Source organism: Oculina patagonica, chromosome 12 (genome assembly GCF_052425735.1).
Source record: "Oculina patagonica isolate OP01 chromosome 12, crgOcupat, whole genome shotgun sequence".
Taxonomy (NCBI): Eukaryota; Metazoa; Cnidaria; class Anthozoa; order Scleractinia; family Oculinidae; genus Oculina; species Oculina patagonica.
The window spans coordinates 1,522,310-1,533,488 of record NC_135769.1 but is presented as its reverse complement, the minus strand read 5'-3'; the positions used below and the strand labels follow the sequence as shown (position 1 = coordinate 1,533,488).

Below are 11,179 nucleotides of genomic sequence, written 5' to 3'. Positions count from 1 at the left end.
CAGTTGCGCGCGAAGAGAATCAGCTGAAGATTGATCTTTAAATGGTAAGACAACCCGAACGGGCTCTGGAGTGTTGTTGTCGGTCGGTGAAGGAACAGGTTGCTCAGAAGCTTTGATGGCAATGAAGCGTGTTATAGCCGCCGGTCGTAAGCCAACAATCCCTCATTTATCATTTTAAATGTGACCTGTGCGATGCAGGTTATGTTGGTTTTACGCGCCGGCACTTGCACCAACGCGTCGATGAGCACAAGAACGCGTCGTCATCAATTGGAAAACATTATCGCGAGGAACATTCTTTGGCCCCTAAGGATCTAACCAAGAATTTTTCGATTTTAAAGAAGTGTAAAACGAAGTTTGATTGTCTTGTTTTTGAAATGTTTTTTATCCACGAACTGAGACCTAGTCTCAATGTACAATCTGACTCTATACGTGCGAAAGTTTTTAAATAATTTTTTTTTTATCATTATTTATTTATTAGCCTTGCATGCCTTTTTATTGTTTTTAGCAACTACGTTGTAAATTCTTTTTACTTACATTCTTACATATTTTTACTTCATTAATATTCCTTACACATTTTTACCTCTTTGTAGTTATATATAACTATGCACATTTTATTTCTTACACTTAGCTTGATAATGACCGAAGATCGGTCGAAACGTCGCTTACTTTTACCGTTAATTTTTATTACGAAATGTTTTAAAAAACCCTTGTTGATAAAAATAATAATACCTGTAAAAACAAATCCTTTATTAACAAAATCTAAGATAATTCGCTGTGGCGCAAAACTATTTACAATAAACGATTCTATAGTATAATACAGTCGTTAAATGAAGAGCAAAATAATAATAATAACAACAATAATAATAATAATAATGATAATAATAATAATAAACTTTATTTCAGTGTCAGGGTAAGTATTTAGTATTTAATACTTAGTAATAAGTTAGTATTTAATTTTAGTAAGTATTTAGTATTTAAACTAAACGATTCTATAATACAGTCGTTAAATGAAGAGCAAAATAATAATAATAATAACAATAATAATAATAATAATAATAATAATAATAATAATAAACTTTAATTAAGTGTCAAGGTAAGTATTTAGCTTAAGAATCTAATTGGGAACAATTCTACTACTTTACAATATATTAAAAAATGTCGGGAGATCAGCTTTCCTTCATAAAAGTTCGTTGTTCTGGGAGGCCCCAAGGAATACTGAAAATTTGTTGAAATGAAAAAGTTGCCTCTCTTGTTTTAATTTATTTTTTGGCTTGTTTAGACAGCGTAATTTCACACACGCATGCATGTCACAAAACGAACCAATTAAAATCACAATTATTTGATCGTTTTTCATAGTACTCATGTAATTGCAGATCGGAAATCAATTTGTTCAAAGATGACATTGCTTTAAAGAAGAAATCCATGGCACTATTCCATTCAGCCTTTGAATGCTTAACATTCCCCACTAGCACACATTTTTTCGTCAAAATTTCTTTTTTTAGCTTGCCGGCTTAAGGGCGTGAATAAAATGGAACATATCTGTGTTTTCTTTTACACGTAAGACTTGGCATGCAAGGAAAAATAACCACACGAGGTTTTATAACAATTAGATTTTTAAATTTTTCTCTTTGAAAATGGCGTGGCAGACTAATAACACTTGTCACCTTAGATGCCATGATTGTGGGTGGGTTGCTCAGGGTACTAAGGTTAATTTGGAGTCTTCTCCTTAGAATAACTAAGTTAAGGTGTCAAAAATGAGAGCCACCATCTAAGAAACCGCACAAAACGATATTTTAAATTAAATAGTTAAACTCCATACCTTATTATAGATAGCGGCATGGCATCAAGAATGATCTACTTTGCAAAAGGCTCGAAAAACCAAATGCACATTTCGCTAGAGATTAACGATCTTCGAGCAATGTAGATTATATAGCAAAGAATACATAGTAGTATGTAGCGTGTAGTCGTATGTAGTATTTTGACAAGTGTGTAATATGTAGTAGTACAGTATTTGTAGCAGTATTTTGTAGGAGTATGTAGTTTATATGTAGTATAACAATAGACCGCATTTATAAAACCACGCGGGTTTGAACAATTGCTTTCATCATATGTACCTTCAGGTAAAGAGGGACTTCGGATCGGAATACGAGTACGTGATCGAGTACGAGTACGGCTTTTAAAGTCAATTCAGTTAAGTTCTCAGAGTTCCAATCCTTCCTGTTGCTGACCAGTTGAATAGGAGACTATCGGTACGAAATTGGTGTGAAACGTGATAATCGAAAGGATAAGCACTAGGTTTAAAAAGTCGTACTCGTACTCCGATTTTGAGCCCCTTATATCATGTATACAGATTGCACCCAAAAATCCATAGGTACACTCAAAAATATCATTTTGTTTTTCCGCCCATAATTGAGTTATTAACTGTTTTTAGTGTAGTATCGCTCTACATTTTTATTGCCATTTGTATTTATGTCCGTTCTCCCTCCAAATCGATTACTATTTGAGAATACCGTATACTTTGTAAGATTTTCAGTACATTATGCTTCTGTGATTTTATCAATTAATTAAAAAATTGCCCAGCACTATGCCTGTAATTCCTCACATGGTAGTAGTATTTTCTTAAAGGAGCAATATCATAAAAACGCGAAAATAAGCAAGAAATATTTATTTTTTTTCTCTTGTTTTGACTGAAAAAGATTAAGACAAATTTCGAACGACAAATTTGAAAAACTTTGCCAATTTTTTCAAAATGTTTTTTTCCGCGACTTACAGCTCCTTAATCTTGGTCACACTAGCCTGCGACACGGAGTGACAGGTTTGGCAACACCGCGGGCTAGGTTCGCTCATAAACGAAAAGGTATGATCGGTTCAGGAAAACTGTCCTTACTGGCCAGATGGAGCTAAGACAAACGTTTGAACAACAAAACAAGACATTCAACAGCAAATTTTTTAGTTAAGGCACCGGCTGCTAACTCACCAAGCGAGGCAGATGTAAATTTAAATTTCTCCCATTCCACAAAAATAAGCCCCCCAAATAACGTTTTTCTGAACAACAAAGTCGTCTGCTGTTTTGTTTTTGTTTTGAAGGTGGCCTTGTAGACACTATAGTTTGTTCACAGGGCACCGACCCTTATGAAATTTTAATTCTTTCTTTGAGCACACCCCGGGCCCGGAGAAAACTAAAACCGAGCTGCTCGCAGTGATTCTTTGGCTGTTGAATACAATGTTAGTGGCTAAATAGTTGCGTCGACTTTTAGCAAAACGGTGACAGCTTGCGATGATGAGACTCCGAGTGTATTGGCAGTTATTTCTGTTAATCGGAGGTAGGTAGTATCACAAGTTGGAATGTGGAATACTATTTAATTTCAATTTTTTAAGCAATTTTACTGATAAATCTCACGACACTCGAAATTGTTTCCCTGCTGTGATGGGTTCTGTTAACTCACGATAATGAATTCCGAGGAACAGAAAGCATCATTTAGGATTTCTTAGAACCTCGTCATAATTGCCTGAGTTTTCAGAGAAAAAAACGGAATTTCCAGCATCACAAAGCGAAATTTTCGGATTCAAAATCTGTCGCCTCGGAGGGCGGGAAGCAATCACTTTTCTTCGTCCCTGCAAGATATCACTTGTTATTTTATAGGAGGCTGGATAAAAATAAGTACGCACTAGTTAGTCGGATATTGCCAACCCGGAGCGATAAAGAGGGAGAAAAATAACAGCGCGGACAATTTTCGTATTTCTCCAGATAACTTTTTTAACATAAATGAGGGCAGTCGATCGTCGTTATTTTAACACAATACATCTTTCTTTTCAAGGTTCTTTGTGTTTTATGTTTATCACATCAAGAGTCACGCTCGAAATTCAGCATTGCTTAAACGTTTGCATTTACTATTTTATTTATTACTATCTATATTAAGTACTTGCACTACTCAACTTTAAAAGTTATGCCACTTGTAAACAATGTGAACTATGGTTAGGCAAGGTTTTTTTGTTGGAGAATATCTTTTTGCTTTGTGAAACAAATATCCTAGTTTGAACTCATGACTTGAAGGGACTTGCTAGTCAAGTTATGCCTCAGTTGTGCGATTTGTTTTTATCTTATCCTGTTTAGGCAATTCAAGGTCTAAAACAAAATATCTTGAGCAAATAATATGCATAAGAATAGCATTGATAAGTTGTTGTTTGGAGGAATTGCTTGCAGGTGAAAATCGAAAACAGGAGTTGAAAATTAAAAACTCCGTCCCTTAAATTATTTCAATAAATGCCAGAATCACAAGTCCGTCCATTTCACCAATGTACATAACATAAAGGTGGCCTTTGATATTGACTTTTGTTTTGGATTTTGGTCTTAACAATGCAAATGTCAAAATAATGTTTCTTTTTGTTTCGGCTGAGAACCGTTTGCAGGTGTAAAGGACTTAAAGGGGTTAAAATCACGCTGTTACCGCGTGAAAAACAGATTTATTTAATTAGATATCCTTGTAAAAAACGCCTTTTTGAGAATGTGGGTAAAAACTTGACGAAAACGGGGCCGTGTTCTGAAGTACTTTTTGTTTTAAAATATTTGAAAGTAGCTACTATATTAACGTCATTGTTGCTAATGACGTTTCCTTCGGTCGCGCAAACTTCGCGTTATACGTTAATGTTTTTGTAAATTCTCGCTTGCATGCATATTAATAAATGAACGGCTCTCGGGAATTCATACACGAGTCCTATTTTCAAGATTTTACATCAAAATTCCTCTATCTGACTACTAAAAATATGGCTTTTGGCACTGTATAACAGCCTGTGAACAGACACTCCAGGGAAAAAACTTCGAAGGAAAGAAATTAAAAAGTTCAAAAGAAGAGCCCATGAATAGCACATGTCAATAAGATTTTTGAATTCCCAGTTCAGCCGTATTATTGACATCTCAAACCAATTCGACTAGGTAAAATCAGTTCTTCTTTTTCCTTGTACGAGGAATAATCGTTCTCGTCCTTCGCAAATGTACCGTAAAGCCAAGAAAAGCACCGCGTTCTTCCAAGAACGTCCGTGAACTTGTCTGAACTGATCTCATAAATTTGACTTACTCATTTATCCGTATTGAAATTATAAAATGATTGAAATCAGTATTGAATTCATAAAATAATCAATTTTACGGAAATAATTTCCTCGATGCCTGTACAAACGCTTTATTGCCTGCCCCTCATTCAAAACTGGCTATTTGGGCTCTAAAGAGACGAAACCAAAGACTGAGGCAAAAATGAGATCGATTTTTGAGTTATTTTTTCAAAATAGCTCTTGTCGCCGCGTGTCCCGTGTCGTGCGTGGTTCGGAGGCGTCGAGGTAACCGCGCGCGCCCCGCCCGCCTCTCTCCCCGCCTCGCTGCGCCTCGCCCCCCACTCCGCAGCGCCCCCGGCCGCCCCCCCCCCCTCCCCCCCCTCGTCGCCACCCGCCCGGGGGTCTCGCCGCAGGATGACAGATGGCGTGCGAGCACGGGCACAAGCAGAGTGACTCGGGGCCGCATCACCTCCCCACCCCCCACCCCATATGACTCTCCTAGCGCATGTTATAAAAAATCAACTAGGTAAGATTATAACATTTGGAAGTCAGTAATTTTTTTATCACGTCTCATTTTGAATCGGGGGAAAGATAACTCAACCTTCTTCAGTAGGTAACCGAATGAATTGCGACACAGACATTCAGTTGAATTTCGCGAAACATTTCGTGCCCGTTTTAAGCAGCTTTTTGACATTTTTTCTTTCTTGTTTCCCAGTTTTGTCGATCGTATCACAAAGCAGTGAAAATGAAAGCTCTATTGCACCTTCAGCAACATCTCAACATACAATAATGACGATAACACCATCACCATCATCGTCATCATCATCGTCATCATCTGTGTCACCCACACAAAACACGAGAGCTGGCGACTTAGACAACAGAGATGTTGTCGTCACAAGGCCGCGCGAATTTAAAGGCAGATTTACTATCACAAACATTCCCTGGAAGTCTCAATACTCCAACGTAAAAAGCCCTGAATACAACTCTCTTAAGTCATCTCTTGAGACAGTATTGAACAACGCTTTAGAAAATAAAATTTCTGACTTTATTGTGTGCGTGGTTCAGTGGTTTAACAAGGGAAGCGTTATTACAGACTTTGCTGTCTTCGTGAAAGGAAATTCAGAGCTCAGCAATGAAGGACTGCAAAGGATTATGTCAGAAATCTCGTCCTCTGGTTCACTGGCGAATTTTTCGCTGGGGAATATAGTTATGGAATCACAGCCGACCCAAGACCCAACAGAGGGAACCGAAGCTCCACTTATGATTGAACTATGGAAGATAATTTCTATCGGTGGCTTGCTGATTGTTTTTATTCTTCTTATCTTCATTCTTGGTCTGCTGGTATGTATCCAGACCCTTGAAAACATTCGTTCGGTATTGTATTATGGCCGCCGTTCCCTTGTTTTGGAACACCAATATGGCTGCCGTGACGTCATGATATGAAAACGCTCTATTGGTAGATTGGTTATTTGAGTCAATAATACCTTTAAACTCTATTTGCAAATGGGCTAAATTGCCCTCAATGAATTTAAAGGGAGAGGGACTCGTTAGTTTTGGTAAAAAAATCGTCTTATTTCATTCGTTTATATTTGTAGCAAATCCCCAATAACAATAATTTGAAAATTGCAGATGAGAAATAGACTGTTGAAGAAAGCTTTAACTCGAGAAAGACGTAACACTGAAGAACGTCAGCAACGTCTCCAGCTACAGAGGCGGCAAGTAGAGACAAGAGAGGCGCTCTCTATCATAGCAGCGTCATCTACTGATGAACTGTCAACGTTTATACACAACGAACACGGAGTACAGGTTTGGATTTCACTTGAGTGACGAAAGTAAATTGCGTTTGCTTTGGCTTTGCTTTACCACGCTTAGCGATTGGTTGAAAAAGTCCGCGCCACTTTCTCAGCCAATCAGGAGTAAAAACAAAACCAATCGTGACTCGCTCGCACACGTTTTCCCGCGCTTCGTGTTGGCTTCGAGTTTTGATTGGTTAACTGGATTGCCTGTGCTCTTTGTGATTCGCCAGAGTGATTACTTTTGTTTTGGTTTTACGGCAATTGCTCTATGCATGTCCGAATAAAAACAAAATTAACTTTATATGTTAAACAAAATTACTGTTGTCTCAGTAGTTTACATTGTGGCCGTTGAATATATAAGCAAAACAAATATTGGTTAAACAATATTAAAGTAAACAGGAGCTGGGTAAAAACCTCAACTGGCGGGAGGCTGACCAGTTGGCTATATACAAAGCGTGAAGGAGTTGAATTAGGGACGATCAAACACAAATCCATCTGGCCCGTGGCATGTAGGAATATTTGAACCCAGGAACTCCGGATAACAAGTTCCGTGCCCTAACAACTAGGCCATGCTGCCTCTCTGAAATGACAAATTAATTCACTCCTGAAACGGGACTTTTAAATTAACTATATTCCCTCCTCGCACCGGTGTACAGGCTCGGTTGTTCAAGAGCCAATTGACGTTAATCCAAGTTAAAAAGCCAGGCTAAGATTTATTTCCCTTGTTTACTGCTACGGGGAACAAGCCCAGAAATCTTTATATAAGTTAACTTATTAGTAAGTAAATCAAACTAAACTGGAATTCGACATTTATTCACCCTGATGGTTTTTGCGACAGACCGTTCAAGACCTAGAATTGTGTCAGTAAGGTGAAGGTTTCTAGTCCCATACGATCTAAGTATAACACCTTCGGGGTTTTCATTGTTACGTTGTTGTATGTTTAATTCCTCTAGGGCCGGAGGTTCCAAAGTCAGACATTTTCCATCGGAACCTCAAGGTCAGTGGAGAGGCTTGCCGATCTGTTAAGAAATTCTGGACAACGACATAACAGAAGCAGAGATACACTGGGAGATTATGACGAGACGCAGGTCAGGAGTGAAATTAACCGAGTGCAAATAAGTATTGATGAAATATTTTCAAAATGAAGAAATACTACTACGTAGCAGTAGTGAAGGATTTGGCCAATTACAAACATAGAAACTTACAGTGTCCTTACAACTTGTCCGCGCATTTCACGCTTAAGCTTTTTTACTTCAGACATGCATAGAATCCAATCTGTAAGTTGAAGAGCATGCAGAAACACTTGACTCTAGGGACGAGTGTTATACGGCTGTTCGACAATTAGTCACTTCCACAGTCGTTACTCGGGCTGTCACACAACGCTTTTCCGTAGTGTTAATGCGTGACGGTATCAATGGGGAGTTCATTTTCTTCCGGGTGGTGGGGGACTCCCATATAAAAGGGGCACGGATGCTTGTCGGAAAGTTTAAAAAGAACCCCAAGAGACCAACCTGGGCGTGGCTCAAGCTTTTTTGATCCCTAAAAGAAACCGAAATACTAAAAACAGAGTTTATATTTGTATATTTCTTCGTGTACAACCCTAAACGTTACCTTGACGGCTAAAATTATTGGTGTTTTCCCCAAAACAACCTACGTGTGACCAAAAAATTCGAAATTAACATCCCTTAACGAGACGACGAGCATCCCCGCTCCTTTTACACGGCAATGGTCCCGGACATTTAATTTTCTGCTAAGCAGCGTGACACCACTTAGGTTAAAAGATTTTATGTTATCTAGTTTCAGCCTTTAAGATCAATACAAGCTCAAGACACTACTAAAGAAAATCAAGAAATTAAAGATGCACATTTAAACAATAAAAACAAGAAAGGCGAGCTTCACCCCGGGTCTGTGCTAACATCTTCCACTTCAAACCGTTCCACACTAGAGGTTAGTACTTTGTATTTTCTATAATTGCTACGCTTTTTTAAAAACTGATACTATTTGTACCAATTTGTATAACTGACTTTTTTTCAGGAAAGTTTAAACCCTCCTGTCCCAAAGGATGACATTATGCCAAGAAACGATGTACATTCAAAACCTAAGGTCTCCTTCACTGAACCATCACACGAGAACAAAATGCTGCCAGCCCGAGCGGAAAAACAGAAGGTATGTAACAACGAAACATTAGTTGAGGTAGCGAGTAGAAGGGCTTAAATTGCCCTCACTCAGGAGGGCGAGGCCGAGAAAGGTAGGACCGTAGATGGACGACGGAGTAAAAGACATTCGTTGTAACGTTGTAATAATAGTTCAGTCTGTTTTCCAAGCTAGTGACTAATCGGACAAGCACTTATCTGTGATTTACGTAGCAAAAGTGACTACGACTATTATCTCTTTTTCTCAAAGAGGGGGAGGGGGCTATATTTAATAGTCTAGCGCAAGTTGCTCCAAAGTTTTTACGTAGTTATTAGATAGATGATGATTAGTAATTCGATTTTGAGGACAGTATAGCTCGGCGTAAATTACATATACAATATCTGGCTATAATAATTTCGTTTTTAAGGATCAACTTCCAAAGGACAAACAAGATGAAGAAATTTCTAGTCGTGATCAACCCGAGAACCAGGTGAATGAAACAAAGAATAAAGCAATGATACTTCCTAAAGTTCAAGCGTTTGAAAAAGGAGCTGACACAAACGACGAAGAGCAAGCACAGGATAAAAGGCGTCAAGAAACAAGAAAAGAACCAAAGAAATTAAAGCACATCTCGTTCCATAATCCTTCATCGCCAAAACCTGATACTTTAGCAGAGCGTGAAAAGCGAGAAGAGGAGATTCGACCACTGGGAGGCGTTGTAAGGGTTAGTTTTCTCATTATTCCCAAAGAGAAAATAATCAGCTAGATGATATTGCTTAAATGTGCCACTTAATTCTCAGAAATAATATTCAAAGAATGTATGGCAAAAAAATGTACAAAAAAATCCTGGGTTGGGATTGTCATGACAAACAGGGAAAACCCAAGCACGCATAAAAGGATATATATGTCTCAGTAAAAGAAAAGGAAAAAGCCTTAATAATACAATACAGTACAATACAATGTTTAATGTGTTCATTACACTTAGCTATGGTTTCGATGCGTCCCGCAGATATGGTTAGCAAAATCTGCGGGAACGCACCAGCTAGTTTACAGGTAAGCCACAATGAAAAAAAAAAATAAAAAAAAAAATAAAATAAAGTGAATAACATTCTCCAAAGCTTTAAAGCTTTAAATATGTGCGACGCATTTCCTGATATTGGAAAATCTTCCATTATGTAATGTATAAGCAACTTCCCTCAACTGCTAAAAATGTAACAAAACATGACTGCTCATACCTTCGAGACTTGTGGGAGGCGCGGTGGCCTAATGGTTAGCGCGCTCGACTTCGAGTCAAACGGCCCGGGTTAGAGCCCTGGCTGGGGCGCTGTGATGTGTTCTTGGGCAAGACACTTAACTCTCACAGTGCCTCTCTCCACCCAGGTGTATAAATGGATACCGGCGAATTTACTCCTGGGGGTAACCGTGCGATGGACTAGCATCCCATCCAGGCGGGAGTAGCAATACTTAATGCTACGAAAACCGGGATAAGCTCCGGCTGTATGGGCCACGTTGCTCGGACACAGACTTTACCTTTACCTTACCATCGAGACTTTTAAAATGGTTGACAGTACTGATATGTATATTTTGCATCTTTTTCAGAGATTTACTGTGAATCCATTTCGCCAACCTTCAGTAGAGCAGAAGGGAGATGAGCAATGACTGAGTTGCGTGGGCTTCTACAGTCTATGGTAACGATCTTCAGAAAAGGTGGTAGAGAGTAGACACACGCTGACAAGATTGAAGAAAGAAGAATTTTTTCTCAAACATTTGATGGGCAATAGCACTTATTTTAGTCTTTTTTATTATTTTTTAATTGATTCGTTGCATTTATTATTATTTTACTATATTTTTTTTTATTAGTCGTTAAGTACAAAGGGCCGATAGTGCTAATTATATAAACATTGTTAAGCCCTATTAGTTGAGCCACATAGAAATAAAGAACGTTACTGCAAGCCTTTTTTAATGCCCAGAAATTGCAATTGTGAGGCGAATATAATTCAAAATTAAATTAACACATTATTTATATAAATATACATGTGCAGAAGCGGAAATGCACTAAAAATTGACAATTTGTATCAGCTGCTGTTGCAATAAAATACAAGAAAAACGTCATTTCTACTTACAAGCAAAAAAAAGAGGAATCCGAAAGAAAATTCATCTAGTTTAAAATGGGTTTGGATTGTCATTAAACAGAAAAGAAGCTC

General features: G+C 38.1%; 1 protein-coding gene across 2 annotated transcripts; it reads left to right on the top strand.

The window, feature by feature from the left end:
- The first annotated feature begins 3,195 nt into the window (after nt 1-3,195).
- On the top strand, nt 3,196-10,766 carry LOC144633771 (uncharacterized). 2 transcript variants are annotated; one of them, XM_078492638.1, is made up of 8 exons: nt 3,196-3,323; nt 5,762-6,387; nt 6,676-6,852; nt 7,796-7,930; nt 8,640-8,789; nt 8,877-9,008; nt 9,403-9,693; nt 10,575-10,766. In XM_078492638.1, the coding sequence occupies exons 1-8, from the start codon at nt 3,278-3,280 to the stop codon at nt 10,632-10,634; spliced, it is 1,617 nt and encodes a 538-aa protein (XP_078348764.1). In that variant the 5' UTR covers nt 3,196-3,277; the 3' UTR covers nt 10,635-10,766. The 2 variants fall into 2 exon arrangements, with proteins under 2 accessions (XP_078348764.1, XP_078348763.1); XM_078492637.1 differs by having other exon boundaries at nt 9,403-9,699.
- The last annotated feature ends 413 nt before the right edge of the window (nt 10,767-11,179 follow it).

Excerpts from the sequence above, each read along its gene's own strand:
- LOC144633771 (XM_078492637.1), top strand. The coding sequence starts at position 3,278 with ATGATGAGACTCCGAGTGTATTGGCAGTTATTTCTGTTAATCGGAG. Across the intron at positions 8,790-8,876 it reads CAAACCGTTCCACACTAGAG|GAAAGTTTAAACCCTCCTGT; the intron begins GTTAGTACTTTG and ends ACTTTTTTTCAG. Across the intron at positions 9,700-10,574 it reads CACTGGGAGGCGTTGTAAGG|AGATTTACTGTGAATCCATT; the intron begins GTTAGTTTTCTC and ends CATCTTTTTCAG.